This window comes from Acomys minous (genome assembly GCF_964271855.1).
Source record: "Acomys minous genome assembly, chromosome: 5".
Taxonomy (NCBI): Eukaryota; Metazoa; Chordata; class Mammalia; order Rodentia; family Muridae; genus Acomys; species Acomys minous.
In genome coordinates this window covers 84,074,023-84,101,191 of record NC_140494.1, presented here as the reverse complement: position 1 = coordinate 84,101,191, position 27,169 = coordinate 84,074,023, and the positions used below count along the sequence as shown (strand labels likewise).

At 50.5% G+C, this 27,169-nt stretch overlaps 1 protein-coding gene across 9 annotated transcripts in view; it reads right to left on the bottom strand.

Moving 5' to 3' along the window:
• DNM2 (dynamin 2) overlaps window positions 1–27,169 on the bottom strand; it is an 88,993-nt gene that overhangs the window by 50,670 nt on the left and 11,154 nt on the right. For all 9 annotated transcript variants that reach the window (XM_084784158.1, XM_084784159.1, XM_084784160.1 and 6 more), the window contains exon 2: window positions 434–507. In XM_084784158.1, coding sequence (XP_084640284.1) covers window positions 434–507 — 74 coding nt within the window. The remainder of the gene's footprint in view (window positions 1–433; window positions 508–27,169) is intronic.

Below are 27,169 nucleotides of genomic sequence, written 5' to 3'. Positions count from 1 at the left end.
GTGATCCAAACCCACACAACCCAGCTCTGACTCCTCCTTAGGGACACCTTGCTGCATTAAGTGTGTCACTGTAGGGGCAGTTTCCAAGTCTCCTCCTCGAACCACATCCGTGTCTACACCGGGATATGGCCTCCACATTGTACATGCTGGTTGTTGTTGCTTGGAGATGGTCATCCTGAACTCTATGTAGCACAGGATGACTTTGAGCTCCCGATCTTTCTGCCTCTACCTCCCTGGTGCTGGGATTACAGGTGTGTACCAACCACCATACCAGGTTCATACAAAGGTTGGGGGAGGTGGAACCAGGGCTTCCCACATTCGAGCAAGCTGTCTGCGAACTAGCCTGCCTTAGCATTCCTTACTTTATTCACTTATTTAAATTTTATTTTTAACTTTTCTTGGCTTTTGTTTTTGAAATTACTATTTCTCATACCTGTTTTGGAAAAGATGAGTTGCAGAATGAGAGGCCTCCGGGTGACAATTCCTGATCCACGTGGAAGGAAGTCCCTGGGAGAAGAAAAAGCAGTTCAAGTGACTCACCGTCTTGCTAGTGAGGCAGGAAGTGTGACCACAGGCAGTGAGCAACTGTCTCGTGCAAGCTTTAGCAATCGCACCAACCCCAGCTGGATCCCGGGGAGCCCTCAGGTTATGGAGGTTCTGAGGGAACCTACTAAGGTGGAAGACACAGGGCTTCCTGCACAGTGTTCTGGAGCTCTAGCTCTCCCACTAGGCCTTCCTCCTACTGTATTCAGACAATCATGCCATGGTAAACAGAGGCACAGGAAAGACTGGGAGATGGGGATCAAGTTTGTGCTGGTTTGAATAGGTTTGGCACCCACAAACCCATGTGTTTCAATGCTTGGCCTATGGGAAGTGGCACTATTGGGAGGTGTGGCCTTGTAGGGGTGTAGGGGTGTCACTGTAGGGGTGGACTTTGAGGTCTCCTAGTGCTCAAGCTCCACCCAGTGTGGACGAGCCTGCTCCTGGCTGCCTGTGGATCAAGATGTGGAACTCAGGTGGGCGCAGTGGTATCCACCTGTAATCCCAGTTCTCTGGGAGGCAGGTAGATCGCTGTGAGTTTGAGGCCAGCCTGGTCTACAAAGTGAGTCCAGGACAACCAAGGCTACACAGAGAGACTCTGTCTTAAAACAAAACAAAGAAAATGATGTAGAACTCTAGGCTCCTCCAGCACCATGTCTGCCTGCACGCTGCCATGCTTCCCGCCATACCTACAATGGACTACACCTCTGAGCTGTCAGCCAGCCCCAGTGACATGCTGTCCTTTATGAGAGCTGCCTTGGTCTGGTGTCTCTTCACAGCAGTGGGAACCCTAAGACAAAGTTCAAGGCCAACCTGAGCTAAAACAGACAAACAACTACCAGTCACCCCAGTACCCTGAAAGCGGAGACAGGCCAGACAAGACTGCATAACAAGATACTGTCTCAAAATAAAACAAGGGCTGAGGGTGTGGCTCAGTTGGCAGAGTGCTTACCGAGCACCACAAGGCACTGGGCTGGACTTTCAGCACAGAAGAAACGGGCATGGTGGCTAATGCCTGTACCAGCACACGGGGAGGCAGAAGACTCCTGAGTTAGGTCAACAGCAGCACTGCACCTGGCTGACCAGTAGTTATTTCTGTGTGGTCTGCCTAGTTTGGTGTAGAAATGAGTACAGCTGCTAGGTGGCGGTGGTGGTAAATGCCAGGACTGGGGGTGCAGAGGCAGGCTGAGCTCTGTGAGCTCAAGGCCAGCCTGCTGTACAGAGCAAGTAGGGCTACACAGAGAAACCCTGTCTCAAAAAACAAACAAAAACAAAAAACAAGAAACGAAGAAGGCCGGGCATGGTGACACACTTTTAATCCCAGCAGTCGGGAGGCAGAGGCAGGTGGATGGCTGTAAGCCTTGTCTACAAAGCGAGTCCAGGACAACCAAGGCAAACACAGAGAGACCCTGTCTTGAAAAACAAACAAACAAACCAACCCAAAAAGCAAAAATAAATAAATAAATAAAAAGAAGAAGAAAGAAAGAAAGAAGGAAGAAAAAAGGAAGCAAAGAGAGAAGGAAGGCCAGCAGGCAAAAAAGCAGTGAGTGCAGCTGTCCTGGAGACCCCATGCACACCATCTCTGGCATGCGTCCCAGGCTAGAAGCTGGCTCATAGATGGACTTGACCCTGAACAGGCTAAGCTGGTCCTTTGTGATAGGGATCAGGGCAGAGGGAGGGTTTTCCTTGGACAGGCAGGGAAACACATGACGAAAACTTTCTAGGGAGGTACAAATCAGCTTCAGTGCTGATCTGTCCAGTGATCAGCAGTGTTTTATTTTTTTAAGTTATCAGAACTATCAGGGTGTGTATTTACGATGTATGCTTAACTATATCTCTCGGGGAAGGTCACTAGCAGGGCATTGGAGGCAGGAGGATTGTAAGTTCATGATCAGACTCAGCTATATAGGAAGCCCAAGGCTATGAGACCATCTGGAAAAACAAAGCAACTCAGATCTAAAGAATTTGCAAGGGTTGGGAGAGATGGCTCAGTGGTTAAGGGGACTGACTCCTCTTCCAGAAGACCCAGGTTCAAATCCCAGCACCCACAACCCACATGGCAGCTGACAACTGTCTATAACTCCAAGACCTGACATTTTCACATAGACGTGCATGCAGGCAAAACACCAATGCATATAAAATAAAGATAAATTAATTATTTTTAAATTTCAATTATTCTTTAAAAAAAAATAGGGCTGGAGAGATGGCTCAGAGGTTAAGAGCACTGACTGCTATTCTAGAGGTCCTGAGTTCAATTCCCAGCAACCATATGGTGGCTCACAACCATCTATAATGTGATCTGATGCCCTCTTCTGGCCTGCGCTTGCAAGCAGAGTGCTGTATACATAATAATAAATAAATCTTTAATAATAATAATAATAATAATAAAAAATAATTTGCCAAGTGATAGAGGACGGCAACGCCCTTGTATAGTGTTTGTGAAGCCCCAGGTTCAATCCTTTACAGAACACAAAAAGACCGCAGGCTGAGTGCCTTCCAGAGACGCACGTGACAATTCTGAGGGAACTCAGCAGCAGAAGAATCAGCATTTGGAGGTGAGCCTTGGCTACAACACAGGTGCTAGGTCAGCCTGCACTACATCAACAACACAGCACCTGCCTAGCATGGGCAGCTAATGGCCCCATCCCCAGCACTGCAGCAGAAAGAACTAAAGACAGGGCAAAAGTGACTGCCCGCAAGGCTGATGACTGAGCTTATTGTCCAGCACTGAGATGGTGGGAAGAAAGAGCCAACGTACAAGTGGCCCTCTCACCTCCACACATGCACTAGGACAGGCACAGGTGCACACACAGATGCACATATGCACACACACAGTACGGAAACAAAGTGTAACCTGTTAAGTGTTTTCACAGAGGAAGTTAAACAAAAGCTTTACAACTCAGCAAGAGGGAGCCAGTCAATGCTGACAGCCATCCAGAGGCTTGGGCTGCCAGACACATAAAAGAAAAAGAGCCTTTTTTCTTCTCACAAGGAACTTCCGCCTGGGTGGACCAAGTAAAGAGGATTTGTTTTGATATTAAAGAAAACACAAATGAACTACAATAGAGCCCACGGCACTGGGGACCATCGGGAGGGGTCACCACATGACCCCAAACATTGTTGACTCTGTCACGGGGTGCTGATTTCAAAGGGTCTGTGTATTCAAGGCCATACCTAGCTACACAGTGAGTTATGGGGTTATCAAAGACCCTGTCTCCAAAATCAATTCATTAATCTAGGTAACTACATCCATAGGTGCTGTGGAACAGTCACTACCGTGTGATGAGTGAGAAGCAGAGCACTTGACATGGATTCACCACTCAACAGGGATGAGATCCTGCCAGATGGCTCAGATGCCTTCATCTCACAGAGCTGAGTGAAGTGCAGAGACTGAGACCTGCCTGAGGCTGCAAAGCATCAGCAAAGCCAGCAACTTAGGCTGAACCACATGAGGTCCACCTGAAGACTTTGGCCAACAGGACCCAGAACTGCAGCTCCTACCCTACAATGCAGCCTCTCAGCGGGGGATTCTTGTCACTGACCCACCACCCAACCCCCACCTCCAAGACCAGTAATCACTAGGATGTGTCACAGTGACTTTACAGTGAGTGCAGCTGAGGTGATGGACACCCTGAGGACAATGGTGATGCCCCAGACATCACCAGCTTTTGTGCCAGACAAGGGACACAGAGAGTTTCAAATGATGATACTGTGATGCCCAGGACAAGCTCCAGTTCTCACAAGAAAAGGCTGGAGCCTTGGTGACCAACATAGAGGGCAGCAAAGGAGACCAAGGAGGGAGAAGCTGAACAGGAGGCAACCAGTCCCGCCCAGCCCAGACCTGATGTAGTGCTGCTTCCTCGAGCTCGGGGACTGAGTGCACAGCGCCTAAGACACCCGCTTAAATCTCTCAGGGGTAAAGGCATTTGCTGCCTAATCTGAAGAGCTGAGTTCCATTCCTGGGTTTCACCTGGTACAAAGTTGTTCTCCAGTCTCCATTTTCATGCCGTGCCAAGCTACATTCCCCCCCCCCACCCCTCAATAAATGATAAATTAATACATAAATGTGCTTTAGGTCCCCCCTTTTTAAAAGGTGTCTGAAGCTGGGCATGGTGGTAGGAGACAGAGGCAGCAAATCTCTGAGTTTGAGGCCAGCCTGCCTGGTCTACAAAGTAAGTTCCAGAAAGCTTCAGAGAGACCCTATCTGAAAAACACACAAACACACAAACAAACAAACAAAAAAGTGTCTGGCGTTGGAGGCTCAGTGTGGTTAGTCACTGACTGCTCTTCCTGAGGACCCAAGTTCAGTTCCTGGCACCTGTCATGGTGGCTCATAGCTGTCTCTAACTCAGGGGATCAACTACCTGGGTTCTGACTTCAAACAGGCACATAGGTTGTATATGAACAGACACACATGCAGTCAAAACACTCATACACATAAACATAATATTTTTTTTTTCGAGACAGGGTTTCTCTGTGTAGCCTTGGCTGTCCTGGACTTGATTTGTAGACCAGGCTGGCCTCAAACTCAGAGAGATCTGTCTGTCTACATAAGCATAATTTTTATGTGTGTCCTGGGCAGAGGAGCGAGTCAGCCACTGCAGCCTCCTACGCAGCTCTCTGAACTGGAATGGAAATGACCTCCAGCTTCACTATGGCTCCGCCCCCCCCCACCCCACCCCACCGACCTCCCACAGGCATGAGGACCTTTCTTTGCTGTTGCTATGACATCCCAGTTTCCCTCTTAGCCAGTTCTGTGCTATGTGACCCTCACCCTCAGGTCTGGCTTTCCTGGCTAGTAAAACTCTGCCAACTGTTGGCAACAAATACATGGGGGATGGGGAGGACTCTGGCTCAAAGAGAACTCCCTATACAACAACTCCATACAGAAGCACAGGATCAGTTCCTCAGGACGGGGTCCACTCTTCTGTGTCTCCAGGCCAGGCACAAGGACAGCACATGGCAGATGGTCAGTTAAGTGTGTAAAGTGTTACATTATTTCTCATTCCCAGACAGAGCTGCTCCCTTCTGTTTCCTTCCTTTCTTTTTCTCTCTTTCAGCACAGTGACTCATGTAGCTCAGGCTGTCCTCAAACTCTATGCCGCAAAGGATGGTCTTGAATTCTTCATCTTCCTGTTTCTACCTCTCAAGTGCTAGGATTACAGGTGTGCACCATGCCTGGTTTATGTGGTGCTGACGGACCACAAGATTTTATGTATGCTTAGACCAACACACACACACACACACACACACACACACACACACACACACACACACATCTAAACACAGACCTCCAGAAAGCTCCCCTACAAAAGTCCTGTACCCACTCACAACTGGACCAATCCGGTCTATTCTCCAGAATATCTAGGTCCCCCAGCGGCCCTCTGAACCCTTGGCTTCACAGGGGTTGTTCCTTCTGCCAGGAAACACCTCCCTGGGGAACTGCTCACCTAGAAATCGTCAGAGGTTTTATCTTGAGCCTCTCCTTCCTTCCTGATTACACATCCCTCCCCAACTCCTGCCAGCTCAGCCTCAGGAAAGACAGGAAGTTGGTCCTGTAACAGATCAGCGCTCCTGCACAAGTCTGGTCAACAGCAACCTGAGCAGAGCCTTACAAAGAGCAGCTAGAAGGCAATGCATGTCAAGCAGACAGAAGGCACATGAGCTCTTGGGTCAGATGTCTCTCTGGGCAGTGGCTCCGCTGCTTATGGGATAGAAGGGCATGCCTTGGCCACAGGACTAGGGACAGGGACCACTGTGCTTCTCCCTCTCGGAACCTGTAGGGTTCTAAGCATTTGGGCTCCATGGAAGATGAAAAAGGCTCCTGGGAGGGGACACAGAACAAGTAGCACAATGGATGATTCAGAAGCCAGGTTTGTTTACTTTTTTTCTGTGCAGAGAACCGAGCTTCACCATGAGAGTGAAGGGGGGAGGGGGAACAGCCATGTGAACCAGCCTGCAGGGGAGGGGACCAAACACAAGCAGAAAAGGATGAGTCAGCCAGGAACCATCACTTACGTGACCTGTCTTCTGGCAGGATGTAGGTAAAGGTCCTGGGTGGAGACCCTTCCGCATCACCTTTATTCCCAAGACCTCAGAGCCTGAAGCTGCTACACTAGAGGTCATCCCTGAGCAGCTCACCTTCTATCCTTCAGCATGATTAGGGCCTGGGGGATCTCTCTCAGGGCTTTCACCTTTCTCAGTTGGAAGACTTCAGCTATGGCCACTAAGCTCTGCATGACCCCTCCCTGCTCACAAAGACCTCCATGTTCCCCAGTCACAGGCCAGTCCCATTTCTACATGCTTCGCTGGCCTGGGGCTGGCGTCCTGCAGCACTCCCAGCTCTGGCTGATGATTCCCACCTAAGCTGCTTCCTCCCTACCTCGCCATCTGTCCCTGCTGCTTCCTCCCAGCAGCAGCTACACCATGGCAGGATTCTATGTTGGACTTGGCGCTCTCCCTGCAGTCTCCCGCAACCAGCCACCCAGAACTGGGCACACAACAGGTACTACATCAGGGTGGGATGTAGGACTGACGAGGAGACAGAAGCTCAGGTGGAGATAGTGGCACCCTGGCACCTGCTTGGCCTTGTGAGCTTAGGCCTGGTCCTGCTTACCTCCCAGCTTCCACCCAGCAGTCCCTCCCTAGCCAGGAATCCAGCAGGACCCAGATCCGTCCCGCCCTTGGCACTCAGGCCTAGTGTCACCTGCCTGTGATCACATCTGAGGGCCACCTTGGGCGGGGAACAAGAGCAGGAAATAGCCACAGTGACTTATGTGGTGGTGGCTGTGGCGCTGGGACTCTTCAAGACCCAGATGTAATCCAGATCTTGGATTACTTCTAGAATCTTCCTGGACAATCTGGTGAGTCAGGCCACCTCTTGCTGCCTCAGCTTCCTCATTGGTTAAGTAGGCACAATAACACCTGCCCCAGAGGTAGTATCCCAAAATACAGCATTCCTGGGGCTAGGGAGTCGGTTTGGTCAGTAAAGTGTCCACACACACAACCTTGATGAAGAACCCCAGTATGGATCCCAGCACCCACACAAAGCCAAGAAGTGGCGCACACCTGCAATCTCAACACTTCAGGGGGGGCGGGTGGAGAGAAAGATCCCTGGGGCTCATGGGGTTCTGGGGCAGCCAGCCCGGACAGAATTGATAAACACCAGGCTCAGTAAAAGACCCCAGTCTTAAGAAATATGGTGGAAAACATTACTACAGCAAGAGATACCCAACAGTGATTTCTGGCATGCACACCCACACCACACCCACACAGGTGACAGCACCCATCCTAGACAAGGTGTAACCTGGAACCACTCCTCTGCTCATAACCTTCAGGGGCTCCCAATGTTCCCCAAGGGCCTCAGAGGCCCTGTGTTCACTCAACAATCACCCCACTCCTTCAGTTTCTCCCTCTAGCTGGATTGACAGTGAAGGACCCACAGAGAAGCCCGGCATGTTCCTCCTGCCTCGGGGCCTTTGTTCACCCTCACACGGTGACCTTTCTTAAGATAAGTCCGGTTCCTCTGTACACTGAGGGCTCAGCTGAGATGTCCCTTCCTCAGAGAGGCCTAGCTGCTCCCTGGTAAGCCAACACCCACCCTGAACCACCTGTTTTTTCCTCACAGAGGCATCCTCACCAGTCTGCACTTTCTGGTTCATCTACTTATCAAGTGATCCGCTCCAGCCGGAACACGAGCACCTCCAGGGAAGGTAGGACATGGGTGTCACTCTCTGAGGGGCCCTGCACCCATCCCACAGCCAGGGACCAGTCACTGCCTACATGAGTTAACAGGACAGATACCAACCCCTGTCCAAGAGAGAGACACTAATGACCCGAGTGTCCGCCCAGCAGGGAATGGGCTAAATCAGCTTTGGCATCTGGGCCAGGTGTCTTCCAGAGTGTGGAGCATAGAGCAGAAGCCCACTCCATATTTAGGAAACGTTTTGTTTGAGATTTGTTTTCTTTATTTGAGGTAGAATCTCGTGTAGCCCAGGATGGCTCTAAAGCCTCTCTGTAGCTGAGTATGACCCTGAACTCCTGATCCTCCTGCCTGTACAGGTGCTGGGGTCCCAGGTGTGTTGCACTACATCTGGCTTACAGATGGAGTCCAGGGATTTGTGCATGCCAGCTAAACATTCTCACTACTAAGCCTCAGCCCCACTCAGGGGCTTTCGCCTGCTTGTATCTTTCTGCAGAAACATCTGGCTTGATGGCGGGCACAGTATCTGCTTCCCTGGGTGTGGTAGCAGCATGTGATCCCAGTACTCCCTGGTGGTAGGTGAATCTGGAATTCAGGGGCATCCTCAGCTACACAGTATGCTCGAAGCCAGTCTGGGCTCCATGAGACCCTGGCTTAGAGAGAAAACTCAGAGTGGCTGTACATGTATGAAATTTCTTGCACGCAGGAGGCAAGATTACTGCTAAAAACAAACCTGGGCTCTATGAGACTTTGTCTCAAAGCAAAACATAACAAAACAAAAAGCTATGTTTTAGTCTCCAAGGTGATGTGAATTCCAGGTGTTTGCAGTTCATTTGTAACTTTATAACAGGCAAATATTTAACCTGCCACCATCCAGCTATATGGACGACAGGGAAGCAGGTTGAACTGTGGAACCATGGATCTCAACCCCACCCTTCGAGGGCCTTTGATGTCTCAGAATTGCTAACACAGGGGTTCTGTCCACGTCCTGCCCTGCCGTGTGTCAGTTAAGTGACCTTGGCAGAGGACTCTTTCCGGTCCTGGGCCAGGTGCTATGCTGTGTATAACCAGGGTGAGGTGGGGATCGAGAGAGCGCCTGCCACCCCTATGGCAGCTGCTGTGTGTTAGATGGCTGGCTACATGTGGCTTCCGGCTCCACGGGCCCAACTGTTCCCTAGGGATGAAGGAAAGCCGGAGCCTCTAGTCTACAAGAACATTCCCACCAACCTCACAGGCTCATCCTTTTTTCAGACCCCTGCTCTGACTGCCCATGACCCACATAGTGTCCCTGGATCTGAAGTCACCTGTCAGCTCCACAAGCACAGGAAGATTGTCAGTTGTGTTTAGTACCATGGCCTAGTAGTGGCTGCCACTCAGTGGGCAGTGTGCTTGCCTGAGTTCATCTCCAGGACGGCATAAAATAGATATGGCAGCACATACTTTTCATCCCAGCACTCAGGAGATTGAGGCAGGAAGAGTAGAGTCATCCTTGGCTACATAGTGAATTTAAGGCCAGCCTGGGTTACATAAAACCATTCAAAACAAAACAAAACAAAAAACCCAACCACACCTGTTAATACATGGCCTATGCAGAGCACACACATCCCACAGAAGCTGGGCTGACTGCGGACGAGGGAATCTTGCTGTGCTTCCATGGGGCTCTTCCTGTCCCCATTTGGTTTTATGGTTGTTTAAAGATCTAATCAACCCTGACTGGTGAAGCACTGACCTAAGCTGCTACAATCCTGCCCTTAGCTTCTAAGCGCCATCTGCTTGTCCCCAGCACAACTGGAAACCAGGATGAAAAGGAACCAGTGAACCCTGAACCACTGCAGCTTCCTCCTGGCACCAACTAAGAATGAGGGCTGCCACCACAGGCAGAGTCTGCAGCCTGACAGTTCAGCCACAGCCACACCATGTGTGACCATTGTGGCCAGCACAAGGACATCACTGTCCCACTCTCTCCATCTGCAAAAGAGGCCCTCACACTTGGACATGCCCTGAGGCTACCAGGAGGAGCAGACAGGGAAGCTGGGTGTCTGACACATGCAGGGTGCTGCCACAAAGGCAATGGTGTTGTGGGGGGATGTCAACCTCCAGAACCACCACAAGAAGCCCTGTGAGGACTTCAGCATTGCCTTTCCTGTCAGGTGAGGCAACACAATCCTAACCCCACTTCCTCCTCAACAGTTACCTGCTTCCTTCACAGCACTCACACACACCTGGTGACCCGCAGGCTCTGTCAGGAGAATGACAATTAGAAACAACTAGAAGCCCATGTAAGAAGGTGACTGGAGATGTGGCGGGAAAGAGTCAAGGAATACTGTGTGATGTGTAAAAGGATGGGCAGCGGAATTAGGTACTTCAATAGGTGTGATAGTCAACACCCTACTTTTTCTTTTTTGCCTGAGTGTGGGTACTGTGCACTATGTGCATCTGTTTGGGAGCATGTGTATGTGTGTGAGCACATGGACTCAAGGCTCATGTCAGTGTCTTCCTCCATTGTTCTTCACCTTACTTCCTGAGGCAGTGTCTCTCATAAACTCAGAGCCTGTAGTTCAGCTGGTCTAGCTAGTCAGCTTCCTCCAGGGACTTCCTGTCTTTGTCCCGCCCCTCCACCCCCCCCAGGGAAGCAAATGATTACATCTACCCAGCCTTTTCTTGTTTTTTCTTTTTCTTTTTCTTTTCTTTTTTCTTTTTTGTTTTTTGAGACAGGGTTTCTCTGTGTTGCCTTGGCTATACTGGACAGGCTGGCCTCGAACTCACAGAGATCCACCTGCCTCTACCTCCTGATTGCTGGGATCACACATGTGTGCCACTACCGCACACTTTATTTATTTTTTTTAAGGGAACAAATGAGGTTGTGCAGGTTGGCACACATCTTTTATGCTCAGGAAGCATAGGCAGGTGGACCTCTGTGAGTTCAAGGCCAGTGGTCAACACAGTCAGGTTCCAGGCCAGCCAGGGTGATGTAGTGAGACCCTGTACCAGAGGGGGGGGGGAAGCGAATGAGAGATGAGTAAGGAAATGAAAAATATTTAGAGTGAATACTACCAAAAAGCAACAAGGTAGGAACTTGGACCCAAATCCACCCAGCAGCAGCAAGCCCCACTCTCTGGGGGTTTGTTTGTCTACTTTTCCTTCACGATGGGCCAGAACTCAGGGTCTCTCACACTCTAACTCTTGCTTGCCCACTCAGCCATCTTCCCAATCCTCCAGTGCACAAAGAACATCCTCCAAAAGAGACTGCACGCTCAGCCATGGCAGAGAACCTCACAGACTCGGGGAAGGGAAGTATGTTCCCTAACTTCAGCAGAAAGCTAAGTCAGAAGTTAAGACAGAGGGGTTGGGAAAATGCCAGTCAATGTATGTGGCCATCAGCCACTGTGTGCCTGCAGTCTACTCAAAGCTCAAGGGCACAATGCCCCCGGGTCCCCTCCCCAGCACCACGTAACCCAGGCATGGGGGTGCACAGCTGTAATCCCAGCACTAGGGAGTAAGAGACAGGAGACACAGGAGTTCAAGACCATTTTTAGATATCAACGAATTTCAGGCCAACCTCTTTTTTAAAAAAATGTCGGGCGGGGCAGGGGAGAGGAAAGAACCAAGACTTCCCAAGGAATAAATGGAATAAATGTAGGAACATGACAACTACCCAAAAGGAATAAAAAGGAAGAGGGGCTGTTGAGACGGCTGAGCAGGTGAAGGTGCTTGCTGTGCTAGGCTTGATCCCTAGAACCATGTAAAGATGGAGAGCGTTCACTCCAGTGTTGCCCTCTCACCTCCCTGTGCACATTCCTACACATCACACACACACACACACACACACACACACACACACACACACACACACTTTCTTTCTTTCTTTTTTTCTTTTCCTTTTGAGTCAGTATCTCACTCTATAGCCCTAGTTAGCCTGGAAGTTTCTCTGTAGACCAGGCTCATTTTGAACTCACAGAGCAGAGCTGGGTAGTGGCGCCCGCCTTTAATCCCAGGGCTCAGGAGGCAGAGGCAGGCGGATTTGGAGTTTAAGGCCAGCCTGAACTCAGAGAGGGAAAAAAAGATGTGCACCATTACAGCCAGCTTAAGATTTGCTTATCTTTATCGTATGTGTATGAGTGTTTGCATGTATACAGTGCACCATATGTATGCTATGCAGTGCCCTCTGAGGCCAGATGAGAGTGTCAGATCCCCTGGAACTGGAGTTACAGAGGATTGTGAGCTGCCATGTGGGAGCTCCACAAGAACAAGTGTCATTAGCCTTCTCTCCAGTCCCCTGAACTATTATTCTAAAAGGCTAATAGAACACTACAGAAGAAATTGAAAACCTTGAGGGGAATGGGGCAAAATTTAAAAAACCTAAATGACTGAAAGTGGTAAGTCTCTGGAGACTTAAGGGAATAAAGAGCCTGAATTAGTCTTCAAAAACTTCCCCCAAAAAAGCCCAGAGCCAACAACTTCGTGGTGATTCTAAGAAACACTAAAAAAGGAACAAGCAGCAATTCTTCTGAGATTCTTCCAAAGAATGGACTGGGCACGTCCGAGCTCACTCTGCAAGGCCAGCATTCTCCTTGCTACTCAGGAAGTCAGACGGAAGCATCAGAGGTTCCCTCCTCAGACTGTTGGGGTAACTAACCACAGGAGGCCCACTCTACAGGAAGAAACTTGTGCCCAGCTCTGCAAAGGCCACAGGCTCCAGGATTTGGGGGAGAACTTACTACAGGTTTTTGTTGTTGTTTTGGGGTTTTGTTTTGTTTTTAAATAGGGTCTTTCTATATAGTCCTGGCACTTGACTTGTAGACCAGGCTCGTCATGAACTCAGATATCCCATCTTCTGTTTCCTGAGGGCTGGGAGTAAAGGTGTGCTCCACCATGCCCAGCTGAACTTAGTACTGTTGTTTAACTGTCAAACTAGATTCTAACTGCTTACATCTTTAACTTTGGGTTAGCGCTGCTCTCAGCCTCCATCAGAAAAGCTGGTCTCTGCAGTGGGCAGCATGCATGCGGAGATGCACAGCTGGTCAGGATGGAGAATGAGTGTAGGGTGCTCAGACCACACCTGAATAGGATAGCTATATCAATACCTCCAAGCTCAAGAGACATTTGGAATCAGGAACAGAAAGATGCTAAGAAGCCAGGCTTATGTTTCTAATCCCAGCCAGCACTCAGGAGGCAGAGACAGGTAGATCTTTGTGGGTTTGAGGCCTATATAGGGAATTCTAGAACAGCCAAATCTACATAGAGACTGCCTCAAGAAAGCAAAAGCAAGACAGGTATAGTAGTACATGCCTTTAATCTGATCTACAGAACAAGTTCCAGGACACGCAGGAAACACAGAGAAAGCCTGCCTTGAAAAACGAAAATAAATAAATAAATAGCAAATAAAATTAAGATTACAAGACCCAGAGGACTTGGAGTGCTCAGAAAAGAAATCTTCCTGACAGGATATAGCCATAGCTACCTGTTTAACCCCTGCACAGGATTCAGCCTGCCACATTTCATTATGCATAGAGGAGGGGGCTTTTGAGGCTTCACCCCTCCCTGAGGGACTACAGGCAGTGAAAGAGTTCTGGGAGGCGGGGTCGTGTGCAGTAAATACCCTAACACATACACACTCATCCCTTGGCAAGCAACCATAGTTTAATCAGAGGTGGGGGAGAGTGTGGGTAAAGACTGCTTCGGCTACTTTTCTTTTTTTCCCTCTGAAACAGGGTCTCGCTACTTGCCTCTGGCTATCCTGTAATTCATTCATGTAGATCAAGCTGGATCTTCCTACCTCTGCCTCTGGAGTGCTGGAATTAAAGGCATGTAACAGCACGAGAAAGACAATTCACAGGCCGGGAGGTGGTCTTTAATCCCAGCACTTGGGAGGCAGAGGCAGGCAGGCCTCTGTGAATTTGAGGCCAGCCTGGTCTACAGAATGAATTCCAGGGCAGCTAGAACTGTTACACAGAGAAATCCTGTCTCAGAAAAAAGAAAGAAAGAAAGAAAGAAAGAAAGAAAGAAAGAAAGAAAGAAAGAAAGAAAAGCAGGCAACTTATAAAACAAAGCATTTAATCTGGGGTTCATGGCTCCAGAAGGTGAGTCCATGACCACCATGGCAGGGAGCATGGCAGCAGGCAGGCAGCCAGAGCGCTGTAGTAGTACATCTGTGGGCTGAGAGTTTACATCCGGTCTACAGACAAGAGCAGAGACTGAGAACTAACTGAGAATGCTAAGGGCTTTTGAAACCTCACAGCCTACCCCTCATGTTTCAAGCAAGAAGGTGAGTATGTGTAGTTAGTATAATAAAGTTGAGCCTTATTGTGCTAAGGGTCATCCTAGGCCTGTCTCCCCGAGATTGCTCACTGTGTGACTTATCTTAGACACTCAGCTCAGGTCCGGTCTCTAACTGAAGTCTCTGATTCGAGGGTTAGGATGCTGGAGGAGACTCCCAGCCACAGGACAGATCAAGGTGGCGTTGCTCCAAATGTGCAGAGTAGAGCATTGCTCTTAGTCTCGGTTTATATACTGTGCAGTGGGTGTCATGGGGTTCTAGGACGATGTGTGGTTAGCCTGAATGAGTGATGTCACTGAGTTCTGGTTATCAGGTACAGCCCTTGGGTGTAGTGGGGATCCTAAGCTAATTTGACATGTCTAAACGGCATTTTTTTTAACTATGCTCATTACACCCAGTGACCCACCTCTTCCAACAAAGCCATACCTCCTAATCCTTGCCAAACTGTTCTACCAACTGGGGACCAAGTATTTAAGAATATGAGCTGGGCAGCAGTGGTGGCAGGTGCTTGGAAGGCAGAAGCAGGTGCATCTCTGTGAGTTCGAGGCGGCCAGCCCGCTCTACAAAGTGAGTTGAGGACATCCAGGGTTGTTACACAAAGAAACCCTGTGTGTGTAGGGTGCTCCCCTGTAATACCAGTGCTTAGAAGGCTGAGGCAGGACAGTCAGTCACAAGTGTGTGGCTAACCTGGGCTATACAGCCAGAACTTACCTCAAAAACAAAATATGAAAAAGGCTTGTGAGGCCCCTATTCACAGCGTAAGGAGGCTGCTAAGGGGGAAAGGGTCATTATGCTATAGTGACATGGACACTATTAGGTTGTCCATGCCCCAGTGAATGGCCCCTCACACCCATGCATATGTAGGCAGTACTAACTGGACACAGGAAGTGTGGTGGGGAATGTGCTACAGCATTACAGGGAAATTAGAGGAAGTGTGTGTAACTGCAATCAGAAGACGTTATATGGCCTGGCATGGTGTCACACTCCTTTAATTCCATCACTGAGCCTAGGGCAAAGGCAGAGGCATCTGTGAGTTTGAGGCCACCAGGTCTAAACACTGAGTTTCAGGCCAACAGGGCTATACAATGACACACACTCTCAAAAAAAAAAAAAAAAAGCCAGGCGTGGTGGCACACGCCTTTAATCCCAGCACTTAGAAGGCAGAGGCAGGAGGATCATGTGAACTCTGAGGCCAGCCTGGTCTACAAAGTGAGTCTAGGACAGCCAAGGCTACAGAAAGATCTTGTCCCGAAAAACCAAGACAAATAAATAAATAAATAAATAAAACATTTAAGGGCTAGCACCGTGGCTCAGTTGATAGAATGCAAGAAGCCCTGGTTCTACTTCCGGCACAAGATGAGCAGGTGCAGTGGCAATACTAACCCCCCAGCACTGAGAGCGCAATACTAACCCCCCAGCACTGAGAGCGCAATACTAACCCCCAGCACTGAGAGCGCAATACTAACCCCCCAGCACTGAGAGCACAATACTAACCCCCCAGCACTGAGAGCGCAATACTAACCCCCCAGCACTGAGAGCGCAATACTAACCCCCCAGCACCGAGAGCGCAATACTAACCCCCCAGCACTAAGAGCACAATACTAACCCCCCAGCACTGAGAGCGCAATACTAACCCCCCAGCACTGAGAGCACAATACTAACCCCCCAGCACTGAGAGCGCAATACTAACCCCCCAGCACTGAGAGCACAATACTAACCCCCCAGCACTGAGAGCTCAATACTAACCCCCCAGCACCGAGAGCGCAATACTAACCCCCCAGCACTGAGAGCACAATACTAACCCCCCAGCACTGAGAGCGCAATACTAACCCCCCAGCACTGAGAGCGCAATACTAACCCCCCAGCACCGAGAGCGCAATACTAACCCCCCAGCACTAAGAGCACAATACTAACCCCCCAGCACTGAGAGCGCAATACTAACCCCCCAGCACTGAGAGCGCAATACTAACCCCCCAGCACTGAGAGCACAATACTAACCCCCCAGCACTGAGAGCACAATACTAACCCCCCAGCACTGAGAGCTCAATACTAACCCCCCAGCACCGAGAGCGCAATACTAACCCCCCAGCACTGAGAGCACAATACTAACCCCCCAGCACTCAGAGCACAATACTAACCCCCCAGCACTGAGAGCACAATACTAACCCCCCAGCACTGAGAGCGCAATACTAACCCCCCAGCACTGAGAGCTCAATACTAACCCCCCAGCACCGAGAGCGCAATACTAACCCCCCAGCACTGAGAGCACAATACTAACTCCCCAGCACTGAGAGCGCAATACTAACCCCCCAGCACTGAGAGCACAATACTAACCCCCCAGCACTGAGAGCACAATACTAACCCCCCAGCACTGAGAGCACAATACTAACCCCCCAGCACTGAGAGCGCAATACTAACCCCCCAGCACCGAGAGCTCAATACTAACCCCCCAGCACCGAGAGCGCAATACTAACCCCCCAGCACTGAGAGCACAATACTAACCCCCCAGCACCGAGAGCGCAATACTAACCCCCCAGCACCGAGAGCGCAATACTAACCCCCCAGCACTGAGAGCACAATACTAACCCCCCAGCACTGAGAGCTCAATACTAACCCCCCAGCACTGAGAGCGCAAGGCCAGGTTGGACTATATGATGAGATCCTGTCTCAAAAACCAAAAACGAGGCCTGAGGGTAGAGCTCAGTGCCAGAGCGCTTGCCTAACACGCATGAAAGTCAATTTCCAATACCAAAAAAGAAATTAAGTAAGCAAATAAAATAAATAAAGGCCCTGGGCCTTGATACAGCACGGAGGAATGGTGGGCTCTTGAAAGCACTAAGGGAGAAGACCAAGGAGCCATTCCTGGGAGGCCACACCGACACAGCAGAGACACTTCGCACTTTCACCTAACGCAGCAGCCAAGCAGCTTGGTTATGAGATGAGCCAAGTTGGCCAAGCACAGGGCACCAGTGATGTGTACTGTGCACACGGGGCACGAGTGGTGTGTGCTGTGCACACGGGGCACGAGTGATGGGAAGTACACACGGGGCACGAGTGATGGGAAGTACACACGGGGCACGAGTGATGGGAAGTACACACGGGGCACGAGTGATGGGAAGAACACACGGGGCACGAGTGATGGGAAGAACACACGGGGCACGAGTGATGGGAAGAACACACGGGGCACGAGTGATGGGAAGAACACACGGGGCACGAGTGATGGGAAGAACACACGGGGCAGGAGTGATGGGAAGTACACACGGGGCAGGAGTGATGGGAAGAACACACGGGGCACGAGTGATGGGAAGAACACACGGGGCACGAGTGATGGGAAGTACACACGGGGCACAAGTGATGGGAAGAACACACGGGGCACGAGTGATGGGAAGTACACACGGGGCACGAGTGATGGGAAGAACACACGGGGCACGAGTGATGGGAAGTACACACGGGGCACGAGTGATGGGAAGTACACACGGGGCACGAGTGATGGGAAGAACACACGGGGCACGAGTGATGGGAAGAACACACAGGGCACGAGTGATGGGAAGAACACACGGGGCACGAGTGATGGGAAGAACACACGGGGCACGAGTGATGGGAAGAACACACGGGGCACGAGTGATGGGAAGAACACACGGGGCACGAGTGATGGGAAGTACACACGGGACACGAGTGATGGGAAGAACACACGGGGCACGAGTGATGGGAAGAACACACGGGGCACGAGTGATGGGAAGTACACACGGGGCACGAGTGATGGGAAGTACACACGGGGCACGAGTGATGGGAAGAACACACGGGGCACGAGTGATGGGAAGAACACACGGGGCACGAGTGATGGGAAGAACACACGGGGCACGAGTGATGGGAAGAACACACGGGGCACGAGTGATGGGAAGAACACACGGGGCACGAGTGATGGGAAGAACACACGGGGCACGAGTGATGGGAAGAACACACGGGACACGAGTGATGGGAAGAACACACAGGGCACGAGTGATGGGAAGTACACACGGGACACGAGTGATGGGAAGAACACACGGGGCACGAGTGATGGGAAGTACACACGGGGCACGAGTGATGGGAAGAACACACGGGGCACGAGTGATGGGAAGTACACACGGGACACGAGTGATGGGAAGAACACACGGGGCACGAGTGATGGGAAGTACACACGGGGCACGAGTGATGGGAAGAACACACGGGGCACGAGTGATGGGAAGAACACACAGGGCACGAGTGATGGGAAGAACACACAGGGCACGAGTGATGGGAAGAACACACGGGGCACGAGTGATGGGAAGAACACACGGGGCACGAGTGATGGGAAGAACACACGGGGCACGAGTGATGGGAAGTACACACGGGACACGAGTGATGGGAAGAACACACGGGGCACGAGTGATGGGAAGAACACACGGGGCACGAGTGATGGGAAGTACACACGGGGCACGAGTGATGGGAAGAACACACGGGGCACGAGTGATGGGAAGAACACACGGGACACGAGTGATGGGAAGTACACACGGGGCACGAGTGATGGGAAGAACACACGGGGCACGAGTGATGGGAAGTACACACGGGGCACGAGTGATGGGAAGAACACACGGGGCACGAGTGATGGGAAGAACACACGGGACACGAGTGATGGGAAGAACACACGGGGCACGAGTGATGGGAAGAACACACGGGGCACGAGTGATGGGAAGAACACACGGGGCACGAGTGATGGGAAGTACACACGGGGCACGAGTGATGGGAAGAACACACGGGGCACGAGTGATGGGAAGAACACACGGGGCACGAGTGATGGGAAGAACACACGGGGCACGAGTGATGGGAAGTACACACGGGGCACGAGTGATGGGAAGAACACACGGGGCACGAGTGATGGGAAGTACAAACGGGGCACGAGTGATGGGAAGAACACACGGGGCACGAGTGATGGGAAGTACACACGGGGCACGAGTGATGGGAAGAACACACGGGGCACGAGTGATGGGAAGAACACACGGGGCACGAGTGATGGGAAGTACACACGGGGCACGAGTGCTGGGAAGAACACACGGGACACGAGTGATGGGAAGAACACACGGGGCACGAGTGATGGGAAGTACACACGGGGCACGAGTGATGGGAAGTACACACGGGGCACGAGTGATGGGAAGAACACACGGGGCACGAGTGATGGGAAGAACACACGGGGCACGAGTGATGGGAAGTACACACGGGACACGAGTGATGGGAAGAACACACGGGGCACGAGTGATGGGAAGTACACACGGGGCACGAGTGATGGGAAGTACACACGGGGCACGAGTGATGGGAAGTACACACGGGGCACGAGTGATGGGAAGAACACACGGGGCACGAGTGATGGGAAGAACACACGGGGCACGAGTGATGGGAAGAACACACGGGGCACGAGTGATGGGAAGAACACACGGGGCACGAGTGATGGGAAGTACACACGGGGCACGAGTGATGGGAAGAACACACGGGGCACGAGTGATGGGAAGAACACACGGGGCACGAGTGATGGGAAGAACACACGGGGCACGAGTGATGGGAAGAACACACGGGACACGAGTGATGGGAAGTACACACGGGACACGAGTGATGGGAAGAACACACGGGGCACGAGTGATGGGAAGAACACACGGGGCACGAGTGATGGGAAGTACACACGGGGCACGAGTGATGGGAAGAACACACGGGGCACGAGTGATGGGAAGAACACACGGGACACGAGTGATGGGAAGTACACACGGGGCACGAGTGATGGGAAGAACACACGGGACACGAGTGATGGGAAGAACACACGGGGCACGAGTGATGGGAAGAACACACGGGGCACGAGTGATGGGAAGAACACACGGGGCACGAGTGATGGGAAGTACACACGGGGCACGAGTGATGGGAAGAACACACGAGACACGAGTGATGGGAAGTACACACGGGGCACGAGTGATGGGAAGAACACACGGGACACGAGTGATGGGAAGTACACACGGGGCACGAGTGATGGGAAGAACACACGGGACACGAGTGATGGGAAGAACACACGGGGCACGAGTGATGGGAAGAACACACGGGGCACGAGTGATGGGAAGAACACACGGGGCACGAGTGATGGGAAGTACACACGGGGCACGAGTGATGGGAAGAACACACGGGGCACGAGTGATGGGAAGAACACACGGGGCACGAGTGATGGGAAGTACACACGGGGCACGAGTGATGGGAAGAACACACGGGACACGAGTGATGGGAAGTACACACGGGGCACGAGTGATGGGAAGAACACACGGGACACGAGTGATGGGAAGTACACACGGGGCACGAGTGATGGGAAGAACACACGGGACACGAGTGATGGGAAGAACACACGGGGCACGAGTGATGGGAAGAACACACGGGGCACGAGTGATGGGAAGAACACACGGGGCACGAGTGATGGGAAGTACACACGGGGCACGAGTGCTGGGAAGAACACACGGGACACGAGTGATGGGAAGAACACACAGGGCACGAGTGATGGGTAGTACACATGGGGCACGAGTGATGGGAAGAACACACAGGGCTCACAGCACTTGCAGGCTGGTGTCAGTTGGAGTTCACCATGAAGGGGGTGACCCCATCTCAGATGGAAGAACTATCATCTCTCTTATCTATGGCTCCTACTTTCTTTGTGACAGGGTCTCACACGATAGCCCAGGTTGAACTCTTGGCAATGCTCCTGCCTCAGTAGCCCTGCTCAAGTTCGTCCTCAAGGCAGAAGCATGCATTCTTTTGTAGCTGTTTGGCAGGGGATGGGAAAGCTGGTTTCTGCCTCGGGCTTAACTGGCTTCCCAGAAAGTGCATCACGGGCCTTGTGATCCGCTGGTTTAAGTGGCTGCTGGGGTTTTGTGGATTAAACTGTGAAACTCTTCCCACTGATTTCAGGACATTTCAATCTTCCCCACACTCTATGTCCAACAAGCACTTATTTCCTTGCCACCTCCTGTGACCACGTCCTAGCTGTCTCTGGGAACTAGCCTGTTCTGGAATGTTCCTCCATGTGGATTCATGTGGCTTTTGTCCCTGGTTTCTTTCATATCTTTCTATTATGTTTTTGGAGGCTTTTTGTTATTTGTTTTTACTGTATACAATACTGTGTTCTGGAAGGGCATTTCCATATGTGCGTATTAGATGTTGATTACTTCCCTGCCCCTCCTCCCCTTAGTCTTCACGCCTCTAAACTTATATTAGCTTGGTTTTCACGACACACACACACACACACACACACACACACACACGACTTTATGTCTCTGTATAAACTCTAGGACCATGGCTGGAGCTAAGCTTGAGCTGGCACTTGACTAGCATATAGGAGCCCTGGGTTTCACCTCAGCACCCCAAAAAGCAGATGTGGCATTTAAAAATGTTTATATTACTTTAAAGATTCATTGACAATGAGACAGGTTAACTCCTGACAACACGTAGCCCACCTCACAGAGGATGATGAGCATCAAAGAACCTCCTTATGGAGATGGCTTCAAATGTGACAAACAAGCCACTGGGCAAAATATCCTCATTTCTACCACAGACAGAATTTTGCCTAAAATAGGGCAAGCTTGGATGCAGGCAGAGTAGATGGCCAAACTCTGCCAAGACAGGGTAAGCAAGTCCTCAATAGTTCCTGCCTCACAAATATGTCTGTCAGATATATTGGGCCAGAAGGCTGAAGATGATGCTCCAACGTTATAGAGAGGATTAGGTCATCCAGCACTGGAGAAGTAGAGAAGAAAGATCAGAACTTTAAGGTCAGCCTCCTCTATGACTGGGGCCTGCCTAGGCAACATGGGACAAAGTATCAAAACCCCCACTGCAGCCAATACTAAGATCAGCAGGAAGGCCTTGGCTGTGCTTACCTTAGCCAATCCTCATTTGCCTGTCCTGAAGCTTTGTAGCTTACAGTCCTGAGCTAGAGCCCTGGTGTCTTTTTGTTGTGTATGGCACTGAGCGTGCTGGTTTGGCCCAGCTGGGTGGGGCCCAGGTCACAGTGTGACAAAGGACTCATCTGTCTCCTTTGCTGAATGACTCTTAGTGACTAAAGCATAGGTGGATGTAAAAAAGTGACACATGGAGATGGGCCAGGAACCTGCAAGGCAGGGGCACATCCGGGAAGAGGAAACTTTAGGTCAAACAAACAAGGAGTATAAACACTTCCAAAAGAAATTACAGGTGTGGGCCGGGTATGGTGGCACACGCCTTTAATCCCAGCACTCGGGAAGCAGAGGCAGAGGCAGGTGGATCACTGTGAGTTAGAGGCCAGCATGGTCTACAAAGTGAGTCTAGGACAGCCAAGGCTACACTGAAAAACCCTGTCTCGGGAGATAGATAGATAGATAGATAGATAGATAGATAGATAGATAGATAGATAAATAAATAACAGGTGAAAATAAAATAAATTAAAATTAATTTTTAAAAAAGAAATGACAGGTATAGCTAGGTGTAATCCCAGCACCCGGGAGGCAGAGGCAAGTAGATCTCTGTGAGTTCAAGGCCAGCCTAATGTACAAAGTTTATCCAGGACAGCCAAGGCTACACAAAGAAATTCTGCCTCAAAAAACTAAACCAAAACCAAGAAATTGCAGGTGGACAAAATGACAAGGTGGTGACATGATAGCAGAGGGTCTTGGGATTGCCCTGGGCTCCAGGGACATTTCTGTGGAAACAGGAAGGAGGCAGTAAGTGAGCTGCAGAGCTGCCTGAGGGACAAACCGTGATTAGGGAGTGCAGACAGCATTCAAAAAGATCCTAGTGGAGGAGGAAAAAAAAAAAAAAAGATCCTGGTGGAGGAACATCAAGGCCCAGTGGGGCTGAAAACAGAATAAAGAAGGGGTCTGTAAGATGGCTCTGCAGGTAAAGGGGCTTGCTGCCAAGTCTGAAGACCTGACTTCAATACCTGGAATACACAGAGGAAAGAGAGAACCAAAGCTTGCAAGTTGTCCTTTGACCAACACGAGTGAGCGCGCGCGCGCGCGCGCGCGCGCGCGCGCACACACACACACACACACACACACACACACACACACCCCTCTCAAGTTTTTAATGGCTGGATGTGTTGTCACATGTCTTTAAACCCCAATAATTGGAAGGCAGAGACATGTGGATCTCTGTGAGGAGTTTGAGAACAGCCTGGTCTACATAGCAAGCTCCAGAACAGCCAGAGCTACATAACAAACACCCAGTCTCACAACAAAACAAAACAAATAAACAAAATAAATGAAGACTTGACACTATTAGAAGGATCTGACCAGGCGGTGGTGGCGCACGCCTGTAATCCCAGCACTTGGGAGGCAGAGGCAGGCGGATCTCAGAGTTTGAGGCCAGCCTGGTCTACAGAAAGAATTCCAGGATAAGCAGGGCTACACAGAAAAACCCTGTCTTGAAAAACAAACAAGCAAACAAACAAAAAACAATTCCATCTATAGTGAGCAAATATGGATATTTTCAGAGTGGCTATTTCCTGGCAATACACTTCACCCATTTCCAGCATTCCTGGCACCAGTGCTTGGCACAGGCCTGCTCCACCATATGTCCCAGCGCTTGGGGGCAGGCTCCTTCCATGGGGGTGGAGTAGTCAAATGGACAAGAGTGAGGCAGCAGGCCATGCAGGCCAGTGCTGGACAGCTGGCAGAACAGGACAGCAATCAAAACTAACAGGAGGCTAGGGTGCAGAGATAGGAGAGTCCCCATTAGGGGCCACCTGGCCTGTCATCAGCAGCACTAAACAGGAGACCCAGTCTCAAATAAGGTGAAGGCCAGAACCTATACCTGGAACTACCCCCCTGACACCCACATCCACAAACACATGTCCACATAAGCATAAAAATGAATTTAAAAAGTCCATGCAGCTGGGCGGTGGTGGCGCACACCTTTAATCCTAGCACTTGGGAGGCAGAGGCAGGTGGATTGCTGTGAGTTTGAGGCCAGCCTGGTCCACAAAGTGAGTGCAGGGCAGTCAAGGCTACAGAGAGATCCTGTCTGGAAAAAACAACAAAAAAAAGTCCATGCCCTCACTGGGGCTGGGGCTCACTTGATCAAGTATGACACTTGCCTGACACACACAGTCCTAAGCTCTGTCCTCAGCACCATGGACTAGGTGTGGGATGCAAGCTTGTCATGCTAGCACCTGGGAGGTAGAGGCAGGATCATCAGGAGTCCAAGGTCATCTTCGCATACAAAGCCTGAAGCCAACCTGGACAGGATGTTGTTTCAACTAATCAGAACAAACACCAAACAACATGTCTTTGCAAACAGAAACAACCTTTCTTATCTCTTTTCCTTTATTTAATTTATTTATTTAGGTGCAATAGATGGCATCCTGGTCTACGCTTGACTAGGACTCCATCACTAAGCCATAGCCTTAACCTTTTATTTTGTTTGGTAGAAATCCACAACAAGCCGGGCATTGGTGGCTCACGCCTTTAAACCCAGCACTTGGAAGGCAGAGAGGCAGGCGAATCACTGTGAGTTCAGGCTAGCCTGGTCTACAAAGCCCGAGTCCCAAACAGTCAAGGCTACACAGAGAAACCCTGTCTTAAAAAAACAAAACAAAACCAAAAAAAAAGAAAGAAAGAAATCCACAACATAACTGGAGTTAGGGGCCCACACCTTTCATCCCAGTACTTGGAGGCTGATGTTTAAGGTCAACCTGGTCTATACAGTGAGTTTCAGGACTGCCAGAGTTGCTTAGTGAGTCTTTGTCTAAGATAGGTGGACAGACAGACAGACAGATAGATCAATCCACAAGCTGACTATGCACCACTGATGTAGAAGAGGCTTAAGTTCCAGGTCAGTGTGAGAAACAAGGTAAGAATTCTCAAAACAATAAACCAACAGAAAGAAAATTAATGTTTAAAGGGCCTAGAACATCCAAAACAATTGAGAAAAAGAACAAAGAGTACTCACAGTGCCTGATTTCAACACTGAGCAGAGAACTGCAGTCATAAACAGATGTGGCTTGGGCAGATGTGGGAACCACTGGGCATCCAGCAGTGTCCAAAACAGACCATGCCCATCTGACAAAGGCCATCCAATGCAACAGAAAACTGCACAATGCTTTGCAAAAAAATACCAAAAACAACTCTCGACTTTCACTTTCTAGTCTATATAAAATGCAACAGACAGCTAGGAAATGGCCTTCAACAATAGCGTGCCTATTTAGGATCCCCCAATGAGGGGTTGGAGGTGTGGCACAGTAGGACCCCTGCCTACAGCTGTTCCCCTCTGCTCCTTAATTAGGGGCTGGAAACCTGACTCAGCAGGAGGGCACTTGCCTGGAATCCATCACTGAGAAACTAGGGGTATTATTTAATGGTGAAATTCCTGCCTAGAAACCCCTCAGTGATAAAGTGGTAGAGCCCCTGCCTAGCATCCCCATGGTGTGGAGCTGGGGGAGTGGCTCAGTGGTAGAGGCCATGAGTTACACATCCCCAGCCCTGCCAAAAATCAAAATTAAGGCAGGAAAGATGGCTCAGCAGGCAAAGCACTTACATGCAAACTTGAGGACCAAAGTCCAGATCTCTGGTACCAACACACTGCCAAGCAGATGTAGCTCCTGCCTGTAATGCCAGTGTTTGTGGGGGAGAGACAGGAAATCCTAGAACACGCCAGCTAGCCAGATTAGCAGATGTAGACAAGCTCTGTTTAAGTGAAAGACCTTTCCACAACACTCAAGGGAGACACATGACAGCAAGCCCTGCCCTCCACACACAAGCACCCACACATACATGTAAATTCACACATGCACATAAAACCTTTAGGGCCTTGATACTTACAAAAGACAGAATATGGGAAAATAAAACCAGTGACTTCCAAGTAGGGAAGTGTGGCAGATGCCATGCTCACCAGAAGACCTCAGCCCTTTCTCCTCTTGCTGACTGACATCATGAAGCCCTACTGGATGGATAAAGGGGAACTAAGTAGTGTTCTTAACCAAAATGAAGGAACTCACCGGTCAACTGTGAGGAAAAAGCCAGATAAGCTAGAAGTTACTGTTGCTCATGCTCTATCAAAACCCAAGGTCATGAGAAACTAGAAAAGACTGAGAGCCTAGAAGCAGCTAGACATGTAATCCTGTGTCAGGACAGTGACAGGCTGATGGCAGCCATGTGACAGGTGGCTTCCATCAGCAGTGACAGTGACAGTCTCAACAGAGTCTCTAGGCTGCGGGAGTCAGACATGAGCAACCTGCCCCGTACCTCTTTACATTGCATTATATTGATTTGTTTCTGTGCTTGGAGGTGGGACTGCTACGGACCTTGTTAGAGGAGAACTTGTGAAGTCTGTTCTCCTTCCAGTATACAGTCCCAGGAACCCAGCTCAGGCCATCAGGCTTGGCCACACGCACCTTTCCCAGGCTGAGCCACCTGGCCGGCCCCTCTCTATCCTTCCTCCTCCTCCTCTTCTGCTTTTGGTTTTTCGAGGCAGGGTTTCTCTGCGCAGCCTTGGCTGGCCTCAAAATCACAGGGATCACCTGCCTCTGCCTCCCGAGTGCTAGGACTAAAGGTGTGTGCTCCCACCACCCAGCCTTCTGTCCTGGCTTTACAAGGCTTCTGTAGCCAGTCACCACAGCGCACACCTTTACTCCTACCACT